Source organism: Scyliorhinus canicula, chromosome 9 (genome assembly GCF_902713615.1).
Source record: "Scyliorhinus canicula chromosome 9, sScyCan1.1, whole genome shotgun sequence".
Taxonomy (NCBI): Eukaryota; Metazoa; Chordata; class Chondrichthyes; order Carcharhiniformes; family Scyliorhinidae; genus Scyliorhinus; species Scyliorhinus canicula.
In genome coordinates, this window is record NC_052154.1 from 65,546,190 (window position 1) to 65,571,143 (window position 24,954).

At 42.6% G+C, this 24,954-nt stretch overlaps 1 protein-coding gene across 1 annotated transcript in view; it reads left to right on the forward strand.

Annotated features, from left to right (window-relative positions):
* Positions 1-24,954, forward strand: part of edc4 (enhancer of mRNA decapping 4) — a 145,215-nt gene that overhangs the window by 12,253 nt on the left and 108,008 nt on the right. Inside the window, 8 exon segments of the mRNA XM_038805995.1 lie at positions 4,264-4,363; positions 4,842-5,028; positions 6,654-6,798; positions 7,178-7,282; positions 14,802-14,911; positions 17,074-17,157; positions 19,849-19,944; positions 20,799-20,898. Of these exon segments, the coding sequence (XP_038661923.1) occupies positions 4,264-4,363; positions 4,842-5,028; positions 6,654-6,798; positions 7,178-7,282; positions 14,802-14,911; positions 17,074-17,157; positions 19,849-19,944; positions 20,799-20,898 (927 nt within the window).

Genomic DNA, 24,954 nt, shown 5'->3' on the forward strand with positions numbered 1-24,954 from the left:
CATGGCCGCCTTCAATCTGGCAAAGGCCTTCAGCTTTGTGTACCGTGAGGGATAGTGGAGCATCCTCCTCACATTTGGCTGCCTGCGGAAATTCGTTCCTATGCCCCGCCTGCTCCACAATGAAATTAAAGCTGTGTTCCTCACCAACGGAACCACCACAGACCCAATATGTGTGTAAACTGGGTCAAGGAGGGCTGCGTCATTGCACCAACGCTCTTCTCCATCTTCTTTGCAGTAACACTCCATCCCATCACCCTGAAGCACTTCGCTGGAGTGGAGCTAAGCTACTGGACAAGCAGGAAACTGTTCAACATCTGACACCTCCAGGTCAGAACCAAGACCACCCCAACCTCTGTCATCAAGCTGCAGTACTCGGACGTCACCTGTGTGTGTGCGCACATTCAGAGACCGAGCAACAAACCATCGCCAATGCATTCGCTGAGGTATATGAGAAAATGGGCCTCAGACTAAACATATGGAAAACAAATGATCTCTACAAGCCTGCTCCTGCCACACAAACCCCCCCCCCCCCCGGCAACCATCAAGATCCACTGTGAGCCCTTGAACAATATGGATCATTTCCCACACCTCTCAATGCGAGTAGACATTGATGATGAAATCTAATATCGACTCCAATGCACCAGTGCCGTCTTCAGATGCTTGAGGAACCGAGTCTTCGAAGACCAAGACCTCAAACCCATCACCAAACTCATGATCTACAGAGCAGCCGTGGTCCTTGGCCTCCTGCATGCATCAAAAACATGGACAATGTACAGCACACACCTCAAATCCTTGGAGAAATATCACCGATGCTGTCTCCGCAAAATCCTGCAAATCTACTGGCAGGATAGGCATACCAATGTGAGCATCCTCTCACAGGCCAATATCTCCAGGTATCGAGGCACTAATCACTCTCGAACAACTGCGATGGGCGGGCCACATTGCCCCCATGCCCGACACAAGACTCTCAAAACAAGTGTCTACTCCGAGCTCTGCAATACAAGAGACCATTAGTAGGGCAGCGGAAATGGTATAAGGACACTCTGAAAGCCTCCCAAAATAAATGCAACATCTCCACCGATATGTGGGAATCACTTGCCTTCGTACGCACAAACTGAAGAAAAAACATCCGCGAAGGCACCAATCACCTCCTAGCATCGTAGGGTGGAGCATGTGGAAACAAAGTGTAAGCAGCGGAAGGAGGGCGCAAAGTGTCCCACATCATCAAGCACCACCTACCAAACCTGTGGCAGAGCTTCCGGATCCAGGATTGAACTGTTCAGCCACCGCAGAACCAACCATTCCCAGAGTGTAAGCCAGTCACCCTCGATGTCGAGGGACTGACCAAGAAGAGGAGGTTGATGGAACAATATTAAAGCCGTGGTAATTTTCAAATGTAAAACCATGCCAGCAATCATGTGCCCTGCAGTTGGTTAGATGAGGGTGGAGTGGAATTCTAGATATATAATATGTGGAATAGGAGTCCATAGGACCCATGCAAAGAAGGCTTATGGGTGAGCAATTTGTTCAGATCGCTTGTCACCAATGAGATCTAAGGGGGCCTGCTAAGAAATAACATCCAAATTGCAGTTCAACCTGGGGGGAGGTGGTGGGGGTCTAATATGTGTCTCTGCAAGCATCTGAAGGGTCATGTTTGCACTGCATGGAATAAGTCGGGGGTTCCCAATCCATGGCTTGTGACCCCTCCCCTGTTGGGATCATGGGCCAATCATTCAGAGTCGCAAGCTCTGTGGCAGCAATGGCAATTGTTAGGCGGAGACTCTGGCCAGGCAATAAGTTTTGCTTCTCAGATGGTTTCTGTGGGACTGCATTTTGCTGCTCTGATTGGTCATCTTTTCGGTGCCTTGATTGGCCGTTCAGTGCTCTGACCAATCAGGGACTTCCTTGGACATACTCTTATTGGAGGAGGTACTTGGTGCACTGCTGGATAGTCCCGGGAGCAGTACTGACGTTACATTACCCTTAGTCCACGGCCCCATCAAGGTTTTCAAAACTGTTGTGGACAAAACCAATTGTCAATGCTCAACAACAGATCCGCCACGACCCTTGCCGTCACTCTGAGGTCATACCAAATTCCAAGCATTAAAAATGGGTTTTGGTGCCGGGGGGGGGGGGGGGGGGGGGGATCTTTGGCAAGTATTCGAATAGATGGATGGTTGATGCAGCGGAAACCTTCAAAAACTGGAAATATTTGTGCAACCCCGCTTGATGTTTTATGGTTTCGTCATCAAACCATGGAATGCTATTAATGTCCAAGCTGTCATCAGATTATTCAAAAAAATGTAAAGCATTGAATTCGACAAATGAAGAGGAAAATAACTGGTTCTGAAGTGATGATTCTGAAACCAAAATCTGATCCAGAGTGGGATCCTCAGAATGAGGCCATAGCCGAAGTGATACGGAATTCATTTGATGCAAACCTTGTGTTGGATGCCGAAGACAATTAAATTGATGGTTTTTAAACTATTTCATGGTGGTTAAAGATATCCTTGAAGAATAAATTCATTCAATAAAAATGTCACATAATTTAATTTGAATGATCGGTGCTATTTTTAAAAATTTCACGTTTAAAAATGGTGACCATCTATGCCAACACTGCTGGTTCATGTTTCCTCCTTGGTGTATAAATCAAACCTTGTTTCTGGAAGGGTTTTTTTTGAGGCTTTACTTTGTGGTCTATGGTAATCTTTGAGGGCAATATAATGGAATAAAATGTTCATCCAAATTGTTGATTACTGTAAATCAGTACTGATTTCAAACAACATAGTAATGTATCTTCAATGTAAAATCAATATTGCTTCAAGTGATGTTTGCATGAACTCAGCACAGTCTCTGTATAATGCAGCCTTTTTCGTATTCTACACAGGCTGAAAGCTCAATTGTAACTGCGTTGATGAAAACAAATTGAAGCCAAACATTAAAATGCTTATTTTAGTGTTTGATCTCAACTTGATTATTTTGAGTGAAGCATTTGCAAGAATTGAAGAGTAGTGCTTTTCTAGTAGTGAGTGCCAATGTTGATTTGTGTTCCACTGTGACCAGCCGTTGAATGTGCATTGTCCTGTTCATGCTGCAGCTCACAATGGAGAGCCTACTATTGGAAAATCTTTCATTGGTACGTTTCAATGAACTTGGAAGAGATTGCGATTGACTCCTCAGGGAGTTTGCTGTGGAAATCTCCTATTTGTTCACAACGCTTCAATTTCTTGATGCAGGATATATTTGATCTGAATTTTAGGAAAAATGCTTGAGCAAATAAAATTATGTAAACTAACATTTTAATAATACTACTTCGAAATGTACATTCCGTGTCTTAATACGGTCAAATGGTTTCATACTGCAGCACCTCAAATTAAACCTCCTTGCTATGATGGGATAAATTTAGTGGGCGGCATGATATTACAGTGATTTGCACTGTTGCTTCACAGCGCCAGGGTCCCAGGTTCGATTCCGGCTTGGGTCACTGTCTTTGCGGAGTCTGCACGTTCTCCCCGTGTCTGCGTGGGTTTCCTCCCGGGTGCTCTGGTTTCCCCCACAAGTCCGGAAAGACATGCTTGTTAGGTGAATTGGACATTCTGACTTCTCCCTCTGTGTACCCGAACAGGCGCTGTGATGTGGCAACTAGGGGCTTTTCACAGTAACTTCATTGCAGTGTTAATGTCAGCCTACTTGTGACAATAATAAAGATTATTGATTATTATTAGAAAAATGTGCAGCTTTTCCACCCGAGTTTGTGCTGAAGTGCGCAGAGCATGATAGATTAACAACAGAGATGATCTATCTCTTGAGTTTTTTTAGTGATGTGAGAAAACAGGTCTAGAAATATTGGGGGCGGCACAGTGGCTTTCACTGCTGCCTCACAGCGTCAGGGACCCGGGTTCGATTCCGGCTTTGGAGTTTGCACGTTCTCCCCGTGTCTGCGTGGGTTTCCTCCATGGGCTCTGGTTCCCCCCACAGTCCAAAGATGTGCAGGTTAGGTGAATTGGCCATGCTTAAATTTCTCCTCTGTGTCCAAAGATGTGCAAGTTGGGTTGGGTTACAGAGATAGGGTGAGGGGTGGACCTATGTAGGGCGCTCTTTCAGAGGGTTGGTGCAGACGTGATTGATGGGCCAAATGGCTGCCTCCTGCACTGTAGAATTCTATGGTTCTACATTGGAAGGCTAGAAAGATGAGATTGAGTGTCATGAATGTTGGGAGGTTCTTATTGTGACAGACAAACTAACTGATGTATTCTTTTTCAGGTGAAAATACAACCCGTGGCAAAGTATGAATGGGAGCAGAAATACTACTATGGTAATCTCATAGCAGTGTCCAATCAGTATCTGGCATATGTCATCAGAGGTGAGAATGATGCATACCTAGTAAATAGACGTGGCTCTTCCAAAAGAACCGTGCATGGTTTCATGAACTGTCGGCTAGACTCGCTATTTTAGTGGGAATATTTAGGATTGCAAAATCTAAAATTCCTCTGGAACCGAGAGAATACCACGAGTACCCCATGAAACTACATTTGAATTTGGCAGTAGTTTTTAATAATTATGTAATGTTTGAGAATTAGAATAGCATTGAGACATTTTGGAAAAATCCTGAAGAGCCTACCTGTTGGTATTCTGGAATTAGTGTATACATTTAGTTATAGATACATTTAAAGCAATTTGATTTGTGTATTGAATAACTATGAAATTAAATTACTGTTATGTAAAGTGTTTATATCAAAGTGTAACTTGAACACTGTGTTAATTCATAGTTTTATATGGTTGAACAGCTTTGATTTATATGTTTACATGGAAGCTGAATGTTTTTAATTTGGTTGGCACAGGGGCTAATGGCATTGGAATGGTACGTGTATTGAGCGTTGGAATGGCTGAACGGACTTTACTGAAAGGATTTACTGGGGGAGTTGCTGATTTGAGTTTTGCACACCTCAACTCAAATCAACTAGCCTGCGTCGATGAGGCCGGCAACCTGTTCGTCTGGCAACTTAATGAAGAAAATGGGAAAATACAGTATCCTTGTATAGACAATTAATCTGCATTATTTGTTATGAAGTTGATTGCTATCGTTACCGTACAAAGTTCCTCATGTATTAATGCTGCAAGTGTATGGGTTTGCAGAGATGTGTGGCAGCTAGGAAGCTCAGTTGCTGCAGACTGAGTATGGAAGAAGTTAGGAACTTTGGTCTAATTTGGGTGAAGTGAATTGTCAGGTAGTATTTGAGAATATAAACCTGAATATTAATTGTCATGAAGAAAGCAGTGGTTTAATCAAGGGCAGTCAGCATGGATTTTTTTTTTTAAACAAACCATTTTACTGAGGTATTTTTCGGAAATGTAAACATTACAGATAACAAAAAAAAGAGCAAAAATGCGCAAACATCAACGTGAAATCAATACTTCAATCCAACCATACTGCACAGGCCTCCTCTCCCATAGACATTACCCGCCTATTTATCCCTCTTGCTCTACTCTAATCTCTCTCCTCCCCCTTGCTGACGTTCACTCCCCCGCAAAGAAGTCGATGAATGGTTGCCACCTTCGGGCGAACCCCAGTCCAGATCACCTCAAGGCGAATTTAATTTTTTCCATACCCAGAAAACTTGACATGTCCGAAAGCCATAGTTCGGTCTTTGGGGGTTTTGAGTCCCTCCATGCCAGCAGTATTGGCCGCCGGGCTATTAGGGAAGCAAAGGCCAAAACATCGGCCTCTTTATCTCTGGACTCCCGGGTCTTCCGAAACCCCGAAAATTACCACCCTTGTTTTTAGCACCCGGGACATGATCCTCGCAAATCCCTCCCAGTACCCCCTAAGCTTAGGACATGCCCAAAACATGTGAACGTGGTTCGCTGGTCCTCCCCGTGCATCTAGCGCACTTATCCTCTACCCCAAAGAATTTGCAATTTGCTCATCCGAGCTACTGTCACGTGGGCCCGGTAAACGACCTTAAATTGAATCAGGCCGAGCCTGGCACATGTTGCGGTTGAGTTTATCCTACTCGGGGCTTCTGCCCACAGCCCGTCGTCCATCTCCCTGCCAAGCTCCTCCTCCCATTTGAGTTTCAGTTCCTCCGTCTGGGACTCTTTCCTCCATCATGAGCACCTTGAAAATATCCGAGACTCTACCCTCTCCTCCTTCTCCTCTAGAGACTATTCTGTCTTGGATCCCTATTGGCGGGAGGCGTGGGAAGGATGGGACCTGTCTGCGGACAAAGTCCCGCATCTGTAAGTACCTAAAGTCATTTCCCCGTACCAGCCCAAATTTCTCCAACAAGCCCCTCAAACTCGCAAAGCTCCCCTCCAGGAACATATCGCCCATCCTCTTCACCCCCACCCGCCGCCATGCTCGAAACCCCCCCATCCATGTTTCCGGGGGCAAATCGATGATTATTACATATTGGAGCCCAGACAGACCTCCTCCACTGGCCCCATATCCGCAGGGCCGCCCCCAATACCGGGCTGGTATTTTGGATGAGTTGGATGCTTTTGAGTTTGCAGGGACAAGACCACCTTTTCTGAATCCAGACTCCAATTTTGACTGTGAGAAAGTCAGAAACTTGAGCAAGTTGAAACAGCCAAAAAAATGACATCTTTTGCAATTCAGTTGTAAATAAACGGTTCCTATACTTAATATTCAGGGAAAAAATTGTAGTGCACATCAAGAGACCTGAGGGAACACCGTTAAACACAAATAGGAGGGTCATCTGGTGCCCTTTTATTCCAGAGGAGAATGATGAAAATGATGAAGGAAATCAAACACTTGCTGTTTTGCACGAAGATAGGGTAAGTTGAATAGGAATATTTTGAAATCAGTAAGATTAGGACTTTTACAGTGGCTATTTAAAAAAAAAAAAACAACTAGCTAATCTCTGTTACTCATGGCAGTTTTGAATCTGGAGCACAAGCTCTTCTGCTAATCAAGATAACAAAATATTATTCTTTATTAGCTGCTCCCCTGTCCCGTTTTTATGGTAACTTTAATAACTACATTAAGGAAGCAAAATTTTCCTGAAGTTTGAATTGATAAGGTCGAAGCTTTTGGATGGTCCTGATTTTCATTGTTTAGCATTTCAATGAATCATTGGAAGAATTTGAGTTGTTGAATGGCTGAATTTTCAATTCTTTAATGTTTTGACTGTTTTATGCTTGTCACTTTGTGTAGGCTGAAGTTTGGGATCTGGATATACTAAGAAACAGTAATAGTGTTTGGCCCATTGAAGCAACAGATATAAAAGAAGGCTTTATCATTGTGAAAGGGCACACCGCAGTAAGTATAGTCTTAAATGAATTTAACTTGTGGTTGGTTATCTGTTGAACATTTTGTCAAAATGAATGAGTTGTTATATTTGCTAATTTTCCGATTAATCATCTTTGTGACAGGTTTAGCAATGACAAATCTTACAAAAGGAAGAAAATGTTGATATGCATGAATGGAGTACTTTTATATTTTATATTGCTGGGCAGCACGATGGCTCAGTGGATAGCACTGCTTTTTAAATAAAATTTAGATTACCCAATTATTTTTTCCAATTAAGGGGCAATTTAGCGTGTCCAATCCACCTACTCTGCACATTTTTGGGTTGTGGGGGCGAAACCCACGCAGACACGGGGAGAATGTGCAAACTCCACACGGACAGTGACCCAGAGCCGGGATCGAACCTGGGACCTCAGCGCCGTGAGGCGGTTGTGCTAACCACTAGGCCACCGTGCTGCCCTGTGGATAGCACTGCTGCCTCATGCCACCGAGGTCCCAGGTTCGATCCCGGTTCTGGGTCACTGACTGTGTGAAGTTTGCACGTTCTCCCCGTGTTTGCGTGGGTTTTGCCCCCACAACCCAAAGATGTGGAAGCTAGGTGGAATGCCACGCTAAATTGCCCCTTAATTTTCGGCGGGAGCAGGGGCCTGTCGGGAAGGTGTGTGGGCCTTTAAATTCACTTCCTTTTCAGCGGGAGCGGTCTCCGGATTTTCGGCGGGAGCAGGGGCCTGTCGGGAAGGTGTGTGGGCCTTTAAATTCACTTCCTTTTCAGCGGGAGCGGTCTCCGGATTTTCGGCGGGAGCAAGGGCCTGTCGGGAAGGTGAGTACCTGTATATAAGTTGGGCAGTTGCTAAACCCGAGATACTACACTAGTGTCCCCCACCCTTCCACCTCCTCTAACCTAAGGGGTTGAGGGAATATCAGGTAAGCTCTTCTTTTTTCTTGTTTTTATCTAGGGATGGCAGGGAAGGCAGTACAATGCTCCTCCTTCAGAATGTTTGAGGTGAGGGACGCTGTCCGTGTCCCTGCTGATTTCATCCGTGGGAAGTGCACCCAACTTCAGCTCCTCGAAAACCGTGTTCTGGAGCTGGATGAACTTCGGATCATTCGGGAGGCAGAGGTGGTCATAGATAGAAGCTTCAGGGAGGTAGTTACGTCAAAAAATAAAGATAGATGGGTGACGGTGAGAGGGGCTGGGGGGAAGCAGTCAGTACAGGGATCCACTGTGATCATTCCCCTTAGTAACAGGTACACCGCTTTGGATACTGTTGGTGGGGAGGGGACTTACCAGGGGTCAGCCATGGGGTACAGGTCTCTGGCACAGAGTCTGTCCCTTTTGCTCCGAAGGGAAGGGGGGAGAGAAGAACATTAGTCATTGGAGACTCCATAGTTAGGGGGATAGATAGGAGATTCTGTGGGAACGAGAGAAACCCGCGGTTGGTGTGTTGCCTCCCAGGTGCCAGGGTCCGCGATGTCTCGGATCATGTTTTCAGGATCCTTAAAGGGGAGGGGGAGCAGCCCCAAGTTGTGGTCCACATAGATACCAACGACATAGGTAGGAAAAGCGATAGGGATGTAAGGCAGGAATTCAGGGAGCTAGGGTGGAAACTTAGATCCAGGACAAACAGAGTTATTATCTCTGGGTTGTTACCCGTGGCACGTGCTAGCGAGTCGAGGAATAGGGAGAGAGAGCAGTTGATCACGTGGCTGCAGGGATGGTGAAGGAGGGAGGGTTTCAGATTCCTGGACAATTGGGGCTCATTCTGGATTAGGTGGGACCTCTACAAACGGGATGGTCTACACCTGGACCAGAGGGGTACTAATATCCTGGGGGGGAAGTTTGCTAATGCTCTTCGGGAGGGTTTAAACTAGTTCTGCAGGGGATTGGGAACCTGAATTGTAGCTCCAGTACACAAGAGGTTGAAAGTAGTGAGGTCATAAGTAAGGTTTCAAAGTTGCAGGAGTGTATCGGCAGGAAGGAAGGTGGTTTAAAGTGCGTCTACTTCAATGCCAGGAGCATCCGGAATAAGGTGGGTGAGCTTGCGGCATGGGTTGGTACCTGGGACTTCGATGTTGTGGCCATTTTGGAGACATGGATAGAGCAGGGAGAGGAATGGTTGTTGCAGGTGCCGGGGTTTAGATATTTCGGTAAGCTCAGGGAAAGTGGTAAGAGAGGGGAAGGGGTGGCATTGTTAGTCAAGGACAGTATTCTGGTGGCTGAGAGGACGTTTGATGAGGACTCGACTACTGAGGTAGTATGGGCTGAGTTTAGAAACCGGAAAGGAGAGGTCACCCTGTTGGGCGTTTTCTATAGGCCTCCGAAAAGTTCCAGAGATGTAGAGGAAAGAATTGCAAAGATGATTCTGGATAGGAGCGAAAGTAACAGGGTAGTTGTTATGGGGGACTTTAACTTTCCAAATATTGACTGGAAACACTATAGTTCGAGTACTTTAGATGGATCCGTTTTTGTCCAATGTGTGCAGGAGGGTTTCCTGCCCAAGTATGTAGATAGGCCAATGAGAGGCCGTATTGGGTTTGGTACTGGGTAATGAACCAGGACAGGTGTTAGATTTGGAGGTAGGTGAGCACTTTGGTGATAGTGACCACAATTTGATTATGTTTACTTTAGTGATGGAAAAGGATGGATATATACCGCAAGGCAAGAGTCATATCTGGGGGAAAGGCAATTATGATGCGATGAGGCAAGACTTAGAATGCATCGACTGGAGAGGAAAACTTCAGGGGATGGGCACTATGGAAATGTGGAGCATGTTCAAGGAACAGCTACTGCGTGTCCTTGATAAGTATGTACCTGTCGGGCAGGGAGGAAGTGGTCGAGCGAGGGAACCATGGTTTACCAAAGCAGTTGAAACACTTGCCAAGAGGAAGAAGGAGGCTTATGTAATGATGAGACGTGATGGTTCAGTTAGGGCGCTTGAGAGTTACAAGGAAGCGAGGAAGGATCTAAAGAGAGAGCTAAGACGAGCAAGGAGGGGACATGAGAAGTCTTTGGCAGGTAGGATCAAGGATAACCCTAAAGCTTTCTATAGATATGTCAGGAATAAAAGAATGACTAGGGTAAGAGTAGGACCAGTCTAGGACATTAGTGGGAAGTTGTGCGTGGAGTCAGAGGAGATAGGAGAGGTGCTAAATGAGTATTTTTCGTCCGTATTCACACAGGAAAAAGACAATGTTGTAGATGAGAATACTGAGATACAGGCTACTAGACTAGAAGGGCTTGAGCTACATAAGGAGGAGGTGTTAGTGATTCTGGAAAGTGTTAAAATAGATAAGTCCCCTGAGCCAGATGGGATTTATCCTAGGATTCTCTGGGAAGCTAGGGAGGAGATTGCTGAGCCTTTGGTTTTGATCTTTAAGTCATCTTTGTCTTCAGGAATAGTGCCAGAAGACTGGAGGATAGCAAATGTTGTCCCCTTGTTCAAGAAGGGGAGTAGAGATAACCCCGGTAACTATAGACCAGTAAGCCTTACTTCTGTTGTGAGCAAAGTCTTGGAAAGGTTTATAAGAGATAGGATGTATAATCATCTGGAAAGGAATAATTTGATTAGGGATAGTCAACATGGTTTTGTGAAGGGTAGGTTGTGCCTCACAAACCTTATTGAGTTCTTTGAGAAGGTGACCAAACAGGTGGATGAGGATAAAGCAGTTGATGTGGTGTATATGGATTTCAGTAAAGCGTTTGATGAGGTTCTCCACGGTCGGCTATTGCAGAAAATACGGAGGCATGGGATTCGGGGTGATTTAGCAGTTTGGATCAGAAATTGTCTAGCTGGAAGAAGATAAAGGGTGGTTGATGGGAAATGTTCAGACTGGTGTCCAGTTACTAGTGGTGTACCACAAGGATCTGTTTTGGGGCCGCTGCTGTTTGTCATTTTTATAAATAACCTGGAGGAGGGCGTAGAAGTAAATTTGCAGATGACGCTAAAATCGGTGGAGTTGTGGACAGTGCAGAAGGATGTTACAAGTTACAGAGGGACATAGATAAGCTGCAGAGCTGGGCTGACAGGTGGCAAATGGAGTTTAATGCAGAAAAGTGTGAGGTGATTCATTTTGGAAGGAATAACAGGAAGACAGAGTACTGGGCTAATGGTAAGATTCTTGGTAGTGTGGATGAGCTGAGAGATCTCTGTGTCCATGTCCATAGATCCCTGAAAGTTGCCACCCAGGTTGAGAGGGTTGTTAAGAAGGCTTACGGTGTGTTAGCTTTTATTGGTAGAGGAATTGAGTTTCGGAGCCATGAGGTCATGTTGCTGTTGTACAAAACTCTGGTGCAGCCGCATTTGGAGTATTGCGTGCAGTTCTGGTCGCCGCATTATAGGAAGGATGTGGAAGCATTGGAAAGGGTACAGAGGAGATTTACCAGGATGTTGCCTGGTATGGAGGGAAGATCTTACGAGGAAAAAGGCTGAGGGACTTGAGGCTGTTTTTCATTAGAGAGAAGAAGGTTAAGAGGTGACTTAATTGATGCATACAAGATGATCAGAGGATTAGATAGGGTGGACATCGAGAGCCTTTTTCCTCGGATGGTGATGTCCAGCATGAGGGGACATAGCTTTAAATTGAGGGGAGATAGATATCGGACAGATGTCAGAGGTAGGTTCTTTACTCCGAGAGTAGTAAGGGCGTGGACTGCCCTGCCTGCAACAGTAGTGGACTCGCCAACACTAAACGCATTCAAATGGTCATTGGATAGGCATATGGACGATAAGGGAATAGTGTAGATGGGCTTTAGAGGGGTTTCACAGGTCGGCGCAACATCGAGGGCCGAAGGACCTGTACTGCGCTGTAATGTTCTATGTTAATTGGAAAAAATGAATTGGGTACTCTAAATTTATGCCAAAACATTTTTCTGCAAAGCTTCATACAATGTATTTCCTGCATGTTGTTGAATAGTTGAAAACGGTTACCATAAAACAGAACTCAGAAACTCTTGTGGTGATTTTTCCAGTAACACAATATGATTTTTGAGTAACATAACTACCTGTATTTATATGTTGCAAAACTTCCTAAGACACTTAGTTGCAGGAGTGTTGTGAACTGTGGGAAGATATGAAGGCAGCTGACCAAATGTTTGATTGCAGTCACAGGTTTTACGAAGTGTCTTGAGGCACGTGTTGGAGAGATGGAATATGGTAACTGTTTCATGTTGGAGAAGACCACTAGTCCATCTATCTGCAGTATTTCTTTGGTTTATTTATTTTGTTTTTTAAAATTTCGAGTATCCAAATCTTTTTTTCCAATTAAGTGACAATTTAGCGTGGCCAATTCACCTACTCTGCACATCTTTGGGTTGTGGGGGTGAAACCCATGCAGGCACAGGGAGAATGTGCAAACTCCATACAGACAGTGACCTGGGGCTGGGATCGAACCTGGGTCCTCAGCGCCATGAAGCAGCAGTGCTAACCACTGTGCCACCATGCTGCTCCTGGTGTATTTCTGATAATCCTGAATCCCACTTGCTAATCGGAACGTGGCTAGTTCCGCCTTACTGTCAGCAGTGGCTCAGTTGATCGCATTCTCGCCTGACCACTCGAGCACAATCTAATTGGACGTTCCAGTGCGATACTGAGGGAGTGCTGCGTGGATAGGGGGTGCTATATTTCAGGGGAGATGTCAAAGGCCCATCTTCTCCCTCGGGTAGACTAGAAAGAGCCCACGTCACCGCAAGGGAAGAGCAAGGGAGTTTTTCTTAGTATTAGTAACTTTTCTTAGTAAACCAGGGGCTAGTTTAGCACAGTGGGTTAAACAGCTGCTTGTAATGCAGAACAATGCCAGCAGTGCGGGTTCAAACCCCGTACCAGCCTCCCCGAAAAGGTGCCGGAACGTGGCGACTAGGGGTTTTTCACAGTAACTTCATCGAAGCCTACTTGTGACAATAAGCGGTTATTATTATTTATTATTCTGACTAATATTTATTCCTCAACCAACCCCATTTTTTCCCTTCAAAATCTGGTTGTTATTGTGTTGCTGTTTGTGGGAGCTTGCTGTGTGTAAGTTGGCTGCCATGTTTTCTACCTTGTAAAAGTGTCTGCATTCTAAAAACACTTCATTTGGCTAACTTTTTTTTTTTCTCACATACTGTCCCTTAAGTTCTGGGATAAAACATTCAGTCCTTCTCTGTACCTTCTTCAATAATTAAACATCATTTTTGAAATAGGGAGAATAAAACAGCATACAGGAGTCCAGGTATGGTCTTAACCAGGACAAATATATATTGTGATACTGGCTACTCTTTTTAAAAAAAGCAAACAATTGTGCTGATGGTTCTTGTTAACTTTACACTGAGAAGAGTTGTCTTCTGAGGGAATGGATTTCAAAAATAACATGGTTCTGAGGTGTGTGCATTAATGATGGATTGCATTATTGGAAATACTGAGCTTTGACTAACATAGAAGTGAGGCCTGCTTTTCTTGGCGAACACCTAGCATAACAAGAATTACAGATAGTATGTAGTCCCAGTTTTGTGGTTGGTATTGCTCTGATCAATCCTTTCTTTCCGACCAGGACACCCTTTCTTACGCGGACTGAGAGTGAACCCTGCATTTTCTGTTGAGGTGTTTCTAAGTTTTTTTAAAACAAGTCTTTGACATTTCTGAAGTAGATTTCTTTGCAGGCACCCACACGCCTTTAAAGAATGACTGCTTAGTACTTAAAGAATCAAATTAAGTGTCTGTCCAGTTTTTAGGAAGCTGAGTAGGTCATTCAGTGAGATCAAAGCTAATCTGCGACTTAACTCCATATACCTACATTTTTACCCCAACACCTTTTTATATCGTTGATTAACAAAAATCGTATCAACTTCAGATTTTAAATTTAACAATTAATCTAGTATTAGTTTCCATTTGCGGAATGCAGTTCTACCATCATTTGCATGTAGAATCATTTCCTAATTTCACTCCTGTTCGGCCTAGCTCAAATTTTTAGACTATGTCTTCATGACCTAGACTTCCACAAACAGCGGAAATAGATTTTTTTCCCCAATCTGTTGCCTTTCATTTGTTTGTAATCTCTTCCACTAAGTTTAACTCAGTTGAGGTATCATTGCGCTCCCTCCCAGGACCATTTTTTCCTTTACATTGTGTGGTGCCCTGTACTGCTGACAGTCCTCCCAAGTGTGGTCAAACGGACTTTGTACAGCAGAATCGTAACATCTAGCCCCTTGTATTTTAGTCCTCTGGATATAAAGGCCAGCATTCTGTTGCGGTTTTTGCTTATTTTCTGTACCTATTCATGACTTTTTATTGTTCTTTTTGTGCCTGAATCTTATGACCTGTGTTTTGGGGTTTTGCCTACATTGAAATCCATTCGTCACAGTTTTGCCCATTCACTTTATCAATATCTCTTTATAATTTTATGATATCCGTCTACACAGTTGACAGTATTACTTATCTTTGTGTCATTGTGTTGTTAATAGCTAAATAGCTACTAAAGCTTTCAGTGCTGTATATACATTTGCAAATGATTGTAACCAGTATTTGCAGAAACATTTCTAAATAGTCTTTCTTTCCAGCGAATCAGTGAAGGTGCATTATCCCCAGATGGAACAGTCCTTGCAACTGCGAGTCATGATGGATATGTAAAATTCTGGCAAATCTACATAGAGGGGCAAGATCAACCGAGGTACTGATGTGTAATTTTGGCTAAAGCTAACTGTTTCTTTGATTTAACAAATTCTGCAAATTAAAATTTGTTTCAAAAAGGCAATTTTGAGATGTAAAGAAGTAAAGGCAGATTACACAAAGAAAACTTCAACATTTTGAGCAGATGCATGGTGGATATTTAATTGCTTTAAACCCTTTGAGGTTTAATAGTGGTAAATAGCTTTCTTTGACTTGTTTTTATGCTCCTTGGAGTGTGAATTGCCAGTCTAATTTTAGCACAAAGTTCTGCATGGTTATAAAATGAAAAACACGTTCATTTGATCCTATTGTGTAAAGTGATGTCTCAGCTGCTGAGGAACATGATGGCCAGAGCAATGGGTTTTGAGGAATGCTCAGCCTTCATTTTATTTATCACAATGTCTTCATCTTAGTAACATTTTTTGTAATCTTGCTTTGGCTCTGAGCACAGTGTGGGTACGTGATAGAAAAAATAGTTTCAACTGCATGATGTGTGTTTATACAAAATAAATTGCAAAGCTCAATCAACCCATAGTGTATTCTGCTTCTCTAATTTGTACTTCAATTTAGTGCACATGGTAACATTAACATCTTTTTACCTGTGAAGTTTTTTCTGTGGGACTTGAAGGGGTATGTAGTTAAACTGTTAGAATCAACTGTGACATTATGTGGTGTGATTCTATGTTAGAGCTGATGGTAGTGCTCGTTTGAGATTGGGTCGCAAATATAATTAATTAAGCTGTTTCCAGTGACCATTCTACCTTCTTGTTGTGCATAGTTCAGAGTTGATCTCTTGATCTCTATTTACCCAACTTTCTAGATGAGTGAAATACAGCCATCACTTGTTTCTCGACAGTGAGATTTGTATTTGTCTGTTGCAACTGTTGGAGAGGATACTGGATTCTGGTGATGCTGAAATTTGCTGGGCTTTCAACAACTTGTATAAATATAACCCGGATTTAATTTTGATCTTTTAATATTCCATTGGATAATTTTTGTACAACTAAATTGCTTTTTTGCCCCTTTTAAAAATAAATTTGAGTACACAATTATCTTTCCCCCATTAAGGGGTAATTTAGCGTGGCCAATCCATCTACCCTGCACATCTTTGGGTTGTGGGGGTGAGACCCACGCAAACACGGGAGAATGTGCAAACTCCACAAGGGCGGTGACCTGGGGCCATGATCGAACCTGGGTACTCGGTGCCATGAGGCAGCAGTGCTAAGCACTTCACCACTGTGCTGCCCTCTGTCCAGCTAAATTGTTGTTTCCTACTTTCTGTAACCTATGTGCACTGCACCCCCGTTGCACATTTTATTTTCAGCTGAATTAGGTTGAGTTGCACTTTGCATGATTCCCTAATCAAGACTGGGTAACTGACCTGTTCTCAGAAGAACTGTTTATAAAATATATAGAGTAATTCCTCTTCGTTATAATCACGTATGCAATTAATATGGGAACTGGCTAGTTATTGCAAACAATTCTCCATTACCTCTGCCCAAGAATATAACATAATGATGTGGGTTTTGTCTCAGTTTTATACTTAACATAAATATTTTCTTGAAATTCCTTAAATGGAAGCACTTGTTTTTCTTCTTCCAGTTGTTTTCACTGTAACATTATTTGTAGAGATCTGCTAGTGAGCTTTCAGCAGACAATATTTTACAAGCATGAATTTCCTGAGGTGAGGGTTTCTTTAGTGAGCTCCTTAGCCAGTTGCCATAGTGATTTTTTATTCCTGGATGCTGATCAGGTGTTAGGATTCATTTTGCCTGACTGTTGAGAAAGATTTTATATGGTTAACACTGCTGCGTCTCGGCACTGAGGACCCAGGTTCGAACCCAGCCCCAGGTCACTGTCCGTTTGGAGTTTGCACATTCTCCCCGTGTCTGCGTGGGTCTCACCCCAAAAGATGTGCATGGTCGGTGGATTGGCTACGCTAAATTGTCCCTTAAGTGGAGAAATGAAGTAAGAGAGAGATTTTATACATCCAATTCCAATACACAGTTTAAATGAAAAGCTGACAAAGATAAGAATCTGTTGATCACTCATCACCTTCAGAATTATCCAGGTTAGTAAATTCATATGATTCCTGTTATGTGAAATGCTTTTGAAATGCATCTCCTGTTTCATTGTTCCCTGCTCATTCGGATCTTTTGCCAGGTGTCTTCATGAGTGGAAGCCCCATGATGGAGGACCATTATCGTGCCTACTTTTTTGTGACAATCACAAAAAGCAGGATCCAGAGTAAGTTTGTACTGCAACTTTGTATCTATAAACATTTATGTTCCATTTGACAGATGCAGCAGCATTTTCTGCAACTGTACAGAAATGTGCTGAATTAATCCACAAATTCCTATTGAAATTTAATCCATAAAATAGGTAGCTTCAGAATCAATGTTTTTAAACCCATTTTGATTTTGACATGAAATATGCTGAATTTTAAAGCAGTTTTTGTTTTTTTGCTAATGCTCTCACCGGTCATTGAAATGAAGAGGGGGTTGAAATTGAAATCTCTCCTGACCCCTCCTTTTTAAAAAACATTTATTTGTTTGCAGGCTAGCAATGAAGCATTATTTTTGTGACTATAATGACTAAGTGACTGTGGAAGAACTTAGAAACATTACTGCAAAATTATTTTGGGATTTGTTTTTCTCTCTTCCCATTTCCCTTTTCTAGATCTCTGGAACACGTGCCACTTTGAAACTGTCCATTAGGAAGTGTCCAGAAGCAGGTTGGAGTGATTTTTCTCCTCTTTCCCCGCTTCCCTGCAACCCTCCACTGGAGAAGTGTGTGGCTTTTGCTCAGCTCCCTCCTATGACAACGTGGCTGATATTGGGAGCTGCTTTGTGGGGAATCAAGGGTATGAACCCAGATCCTTTCATTGAGTGTTGGAGCTCCATTGAGCTGCCTCGCTTGGCAATTTATTAAAACTAAAATTGAACCAGCTTGTGTTTTTTTAAAAGGAGAAAATTATTGATTTCACCAAAAAACTATGGAAGTGGACCATTCAAGAAAAGTTCTACATTATAGTGTTCACTTTATTAAACATTTGCAAGATTATAATAATCTTTATTGTCACAAGTAAGCTTGCATTAACACTGCAATGAAGTTACTGTGAAAAGCCCCTATTGACAGATATTGTATCATGGAGGGAAAATCTGCAAAATTTGAGCATTTTCTGTGTGGCAAAGCAATAATGTTCTTTTGAAGCAAGTGTAAATCTTCCTACAAAAGCTTTGAGTATTTACTTTAGATCACACTGAAAGAACTTGTACTGATGTCTAACTAGCTTCATGTTCGAAATGCTTGGACATTTGCCCATTGCATCAGTTTTCAGAAGCAAAATATTGCTATAAAATTTAAATAAAATAATTGACTGAGACCACTATGGTTACAAGACGTGTTACTGACTAGTAAAGTGGTATTTAGCATATAGATTGCTGTTTTAAATCATGCTGCATATTGAATTCTGCCTTTTTGTGAAATCTGCTCCTCAGTTCATTGTTGTATAGGAGGACTTTTAGTGTAACAAGCATCATTGTTTTCAAAATGGGTATACCGTTAAATAGGCTTTGATGTCTTCAATGACTTGTATGATACAATCTGTTAAACCCCAAAAAGTTTGATTTCGAATACTGTCCCAACTGCAACGATGCTCATGTTTGCTTAAAATCTGGCTTCCGCTTGTTGGCAGCATAACTGCTAATGAAAGGCTAATTCCCACTTCGGGTCACAATGTTAGAACTGCTGCAGAGTAATTCAAACCATGCAGAAAGACTGCCAGGCTAGAGAACAGCGCCATGATGCAATAGTGCAATACCTGCAAGAAAATTATGAAAAGAGCCCAGCATCCTTGAGAGAAGTGTTTTCTGAGATGTTGCCTTGAGAATTGTTCTGTTGTTTTCTTTATTTCCTCTCCCTAAGTTTTAAAATTATTTTCTTGCCCTGCTTTCTTCGTGCAAACCAAACCTGTTATAACAGGGGTGGGCAAACTTTTCCGTGCAAGGGCCACATTCAGAAATTCACAATTTTAAAGGGCCGCATAGTATATTAAGTAAAATAATTACTTCACCCGGTTATGATTCTGGGCGCCTCATATAGAACAGTACAGCACAGAACAGGCCCTTCGACCCTCGATGTTGTGCCGAGCAATGATCACCCTACTCAAGTCAACGCATCCACCCTATACCAGTAAGTAACCCAACAGCGCCCCCCCCCCCAATTAACCTTAAAAAAAATCTTTTATTTTTTTTAATGACTTGGTGGGCCGTAGTTTGCCCACCCCTGTGTTATAATATAAATTTAGATTACCCAATTTTTTTTTCCAATTAAGGGGTAATTTAGCATGGCCGATCCACCTACTCTGCACATTTTTGGATTGTGGGGGTGAAACCCACGCAGACACGGGGAGAATGTGCAAACTCCACACGGACAGTGACCCAGAGCCGGGATCGAACCTGGGACCTCAGCGCCGTGAGGCGGTTGTGCTAACCACTAGGCCACCGTGCTGCCCCTGTGTTATAATATAAACAAAATTAAGCAAAACCACAGCTAAGGAAATGTTTTGTACGTGAACTTAGCGGCCCAAAGTACATTGGGCAGCAAACATTGTTTGGCTCCTGGTGTTTTTACTTGGCTACAGTAAAGTATCTGTGCTATGTGAAGCAGTTAACTTCCAAATAGAATGGAATGAGAAAAAAAAACACTTAACCACTGGGTTAAAACAAATTTTAAAAATGCAACATCACTAATAGCTTTATTTCTATAAGTATTTCATTTACCGTAAGGCATTTTAGACTGACTTGAGATCTTGGAAGAGATTGTGACAAATGCTGTATAGATACAAGGTCACATTTAAAGTATTGATACATGCTTCCTCTAGTTTTATCTTGCTAACTCTTTAGCTGCTAACTCTACTTTTTCTCTGTTCTGTAGTGTACCTTTCTGGCGATTCTTGATCACTGGTGCAGATCAGAACAGGGAGCTGAAGATGTGGTGCACTGTGTCATGGACCTGTTTACAGACCATCAGGTGCAAAATCTAAAATCCAACTTTTGAACTTAAACAGTGTCCTGTTGTTAAGTTGCATTTATTTAACTTCACCCATTCGCTAAATTAGACAGTTTGTAATGCATCATGACGTCAATACCTGAAGTGTCAATGGATTTTCCTGAAATTTTCCCCCTTGAAATTATTTTGCCCATGAGTTTAACCCATTGGAGTGACCATTTTCCAGTTTACAGTTACCTCATTGCTCTAACACTTGAATGCTGTAATCGGTACCCAGAGTTAGTAACACCTTGGCGGACAGACTCCCGTGTTTAGGATTGTTTTCTTATTGCACCTTGTGATCCTGCAGCTATGGATGTCATTCATAGTTTTAAACCTTGTGTATACTAATATCAAATAGCTCGCCACGGGCAATCTGGGGGGCTTGATTGACTAACTAGAAGTGGTCCATTGCAACACTTTGTTATGCTGCGTGCTTATTAGACAAGCATCTCCTAGATATGCAAGTCTGATTGTCTTGAATAAATCAAAGCAATTGTTTATATAACAATAATTCAAATTTCTCCTCTCTTTAATGTGCAGATCCAAACTGATTACTGGAGAAACATGCTTCGGCAATCGGTGCTAATTTGTGTATTCCTTAATTTCAGGTTATTTTCCCTGTCACTTGTTACAGGTTGCAGTGTTGTGAGATTTGCCATATCTGATATGAATAAAGTTCAGGCTTAAAGTACATTTCCGTTGTTATTTTTATCCCTTTTGCTTGAGTTGCGTGCACTGCCAGTATTATTTTTGGTAATTTGCGGTCACACTCCAGTTTGACGATAGAATGTTTATTGTACCATAGTTAAATCATTTGTTTTTATTTTCTTAAGGTTCATGCCTGATTCTTTTAATACCAATGTACGCCCAAGTTTGAAAGCCAGCTTGGACCTATCTGCAGAATACCTAATCCTCAGTGATGTACAGAGAAAAGTAAGTTCAAATGTTTTGCACTTCATCTCTACAAACGTTCTCTTTGAGGGGTATGAATTTTTGTTAGTGATTCACACTTGAAGTCATGGAATTGCTAAAATGAATAGATCATTTATTCATGGATAAATCCCATTTACTTATGTTTGTTTTTGTTCATTGTGATGAACGTAGGAATTTCAGATGTATTATATGTATTTGGTGCAGTAAGGGTTAAAAGCCTGGGTTAGAATGTGACTGCTGCAGTAGTCTTTCTAAAATCCTGGTTTTAGGACAGCTAGGCCTTGTGGCTACAAGAGGCAATTAAAGCATCGCAAAATAAGGGCTAATGGAATTTTTTTTAACAGAAAGTAAGTTCCTTGGGGAGTAGATAATTAGAGACATTTGTGTTTTGCCTCATTAGGATGAGGTAGTTAATGGGAGGAGTCAGGGATTTAAGTAGTCTGGTGTTGAGCTTCAGTTCAATTTTGATCTGTCTGTGAACAGACTAGCAGTTTCTCGCAAAGCAGTTTAGTTGAAAAGATTTTACTTGTGAACAGAATGGAGTTTCTGAAAAGACTGGCAGGTTAAACAGCAGTTTGACACATGCAAGAATCTGCTAGCTGTTTGCCTGAAGAATCTCAAAGTAGTTTATCCACAGCATCTCTTTACAGCAAGTATTCCTGGGTTAGCTAACTGTATTTAAAAGTGGATTTTGACTTAAGATGGGTTTCACTTGTGTGGGGATGAAGATAGAAGTTAGGATTTAGTGTTTCATTGCCTTCGCTAAGCATTGTTTAATTGTTAATTCAAAGCTATTTTCTTTAAGATAAAGTTAGTTTTAAGACTGTGTTCCCAAAGTTTGTTTTAATACACTATATCCCTATTTGTATATAGAATTACTCCTGGAGCAAAGTATCCTTCCCTCACAGTCTTACAAATTAAGTCAAATATTGGAATTTCTGTCTGGTATCCTAGCAACTGTTGGAGTCTGGTCCAGGATCGCAATATGGGCTGAGAGTGTCACTAGCAAGGGCGGCGTTTATTACCCATCCCTAATTGTCCTTGGGAAAGTGGTGGTGTGTCATCTTGAACTGTTGCTGTAGGTACATCCATAGTGCTGTTAGGAAGGCACTCCCAGGATTTTGACTCTGACAGTGAAGGAATGGCAATATCAATCCAAGTCATGTTATGTGACTTGGAAGGGAATTTATGGGTGGTGGTATTCCCATGTATTTGCTGCCCATTTTTTCTAGGTGGTGGAGGTTGTGTGTCTGAAAGGTGACGTTGAAGGATGTACATTGCTGCAATGCATCTTGTTGATGGAACACTATTGGGACAGTGATGAAGGGGGTGAATGTTTACTATTGGTAGACTGAAGATTTGGTCCTTATCAGGAATACCGCACCCTCACCTTTTATTACATGCTCCTTCTCAGCTGTTTGGCCAAGTTGAAAACATTCCAGATATCCCGCTTGACCCTGAGTTGAGCTACAAATTTCCGCGAAGCATCTTATTCCTCTCTAATTTCACCTGTCCCTACCCAACTCCCACCCACCTCTATTGAAACATTATGAAATATCTCCTTAAACGTCTCCTGCTTTTCTATTTACCTACCCCATTACCTATTTTCCCAGTTCACTTTAATTTGTCTTTGTACCCTTGATTTAAACCTTCACTTAAGTTTAAAACGCCACTCTTAGACCCATTCTTTTTTTCAAACTAAAAGCAAAATTCAATCATGTTATGATCATTCTTACCCAGATGTTCCTTTAGTATGAGATTATTAATCATGGGATTAATATGGGATGGGATACTCCCAAATTGTTATGCTCCTGTTTGAGGAGGGATGAGCTGGTTCCACTTCTTTATTCAACCTCATTGGTTAGTCGCAACAAGGTTAATTTAAGAAAGGATCCACTCCCTTGTGAGTACCTTTTCCCAGTCCAAATGTATTTATGTTTTAATCGGGCTTTTTGAGCCTTTGAATTGCCACCTTGCCGTGGTGGAGACGTTTGAACATTCCATTGATCCCAAGAGCAATGTCATCAGGAGACTTAAGCTCCTGACAGGGTCACCCATGACAGTAAGGTCAGAGGGGAGGAACCAGACAAAGCACAATCGAAAATAATTCCTCAACTGCAGATCAGGCAGAAGATACTCGTCTGATATCAACAGCTGTGATGACAGGTGGAGGCTGCAGCTGTAGGGAGATCACCAATCGTTGAGGTTCCTTTGCCATTGAAACTGGATCTACCCTCTGTCAAGAACCAAGGAATTTCTTCAGCTAGAGGGTGGTGAATCTGTGGAACTCTGCCGCAGAAGGCTGTGGAGGCCAAATTATTGAGTTTCTTTAAGACAGAAATAGATAGGTTCTTGGTTAATACGAGGTTTAGGGGTTACGGGGAGAAGGCAGGAGAATGCGGATGAGAAACATTTTTACTTTTATTTTTTAAAATAAATTTAGAGTACCCAATTCAATTAATTTTTTCCAATTAAGGGGCAATTTAGCGTGGCCAATTCACCTACCCTGCACATCTTTGGGTTGTGGGGGTGAAACCCATGCAAACACGGGGAGAATGTGCAAAGTCCACACAGACAGTGACCCAGAGCCGGGATCGAACCTGCGACCTCGGCGCTGTGAGGCAGCAATGCTAACCACTGTGCCACCGTGCTGCCCAGGGATGAGAAACATGTCAGCCATGATTGAATGGCGGAGCAGACTCGATGAGCCAAATTGTCTGATTCTGCTCCTATGTCTAATGGTCCAAGAACACCCGGTGGCAAGAGGAGGCCCGGAAAAGGAGCCTGCAAAAGGAATATCAACGATCTAGAGTCTAAGGACTGACCGCAGCTCCTGGAAACACCTGCCAAGTGTGCGGTTGAAGATTTGGCTCGAGGATCGGACTCATCAGCCATGCAAGAATCCACAGAACCTATGACCAGTAACACAGAATTTCTTGGGCAGATAATCATACTCGTTAATGAGTGATCGCCGAAGAAGAAGAGGTTTCTTTACGCCGAGATTATTGATCCGTCCTATCTCATTGCACACTATCAAGTGAATGACCAGTCCCCCGTGAGGCCCTCCAGATTCTGGATGGGATACCCCCAAATTGTTATGCTCCTGGGTGAGGAGGGATGAGCTGACCTCCTTTATTCAACCCCATTGGTTGGTTGCAACAAGGTTAATTTAAAAAAGGATGCTTTATCTTGTGAGTCCCGTTCCCAGTCCAATATATTTATATTTTAAAAGGAGCCAATTTAACCAGGCTTTCCTGAGTTAGAGTGAGTTTATTCATCACTATAATGCATGAAGAAAATAATAACATGCAACACAAAAACAGATTAGAAAAGAGAAGTGAGTCCAAAAATAAAAGTTAAAAAGATATCCGAATCTTTGGCTTGTCAATGAGGAATAGATAGTGTATTGTTGTGCCCAATAAGTTGGACGATTCAGGTTGTACGGACTTCTGCAGTTGGTTTGGAGATTCTTGGTTCTGCAGGTTAGCTGGAAGGTGTTGCCCTGCTTCCTTTTTGACTGTGACCTTGGTGACTTCACTTCCAGGAATCGGAGAGATTTTTTTAAACCTGCAACCAGCAGGGATGCCTCGTTGATACTCTTCAGCTATGATCCTCACATTGAACTAGAACACCATCTAGCACACAGACACCAGAGCTGCAGTTGATTTTTAACCACTTGTGTATTCCTGGAAGGGGCAAAGCACAAACATATTTTGGATATAAACTCACAGGAGATGGTTTCCTGCTGAGATGGTAATCTGCTTCCATAGGCGATTGCAATTCAGCTGCAATGCACTTCTTCCATTGAAATACAGTAGTCCCCCGTTATACCGCGCTCCGCAATACCGCGGTTCGCGATATACCGCGGGGGGGCTGATGGACCCCAACTGTCAGTTGTGTCAATTTCAGCGGCCGGCTCCGGAGAAGGAAGCTGCTCTCACTGAAATAATCAGCCCGCCGCTGAAATTGACACTGCCCGCTGCTCTCTCCCTCCAATCAGAAACATTAAAACTTAAAAGTTGGATTGGAGGGAGAGAGCAGCGGGCAGTGTCAATT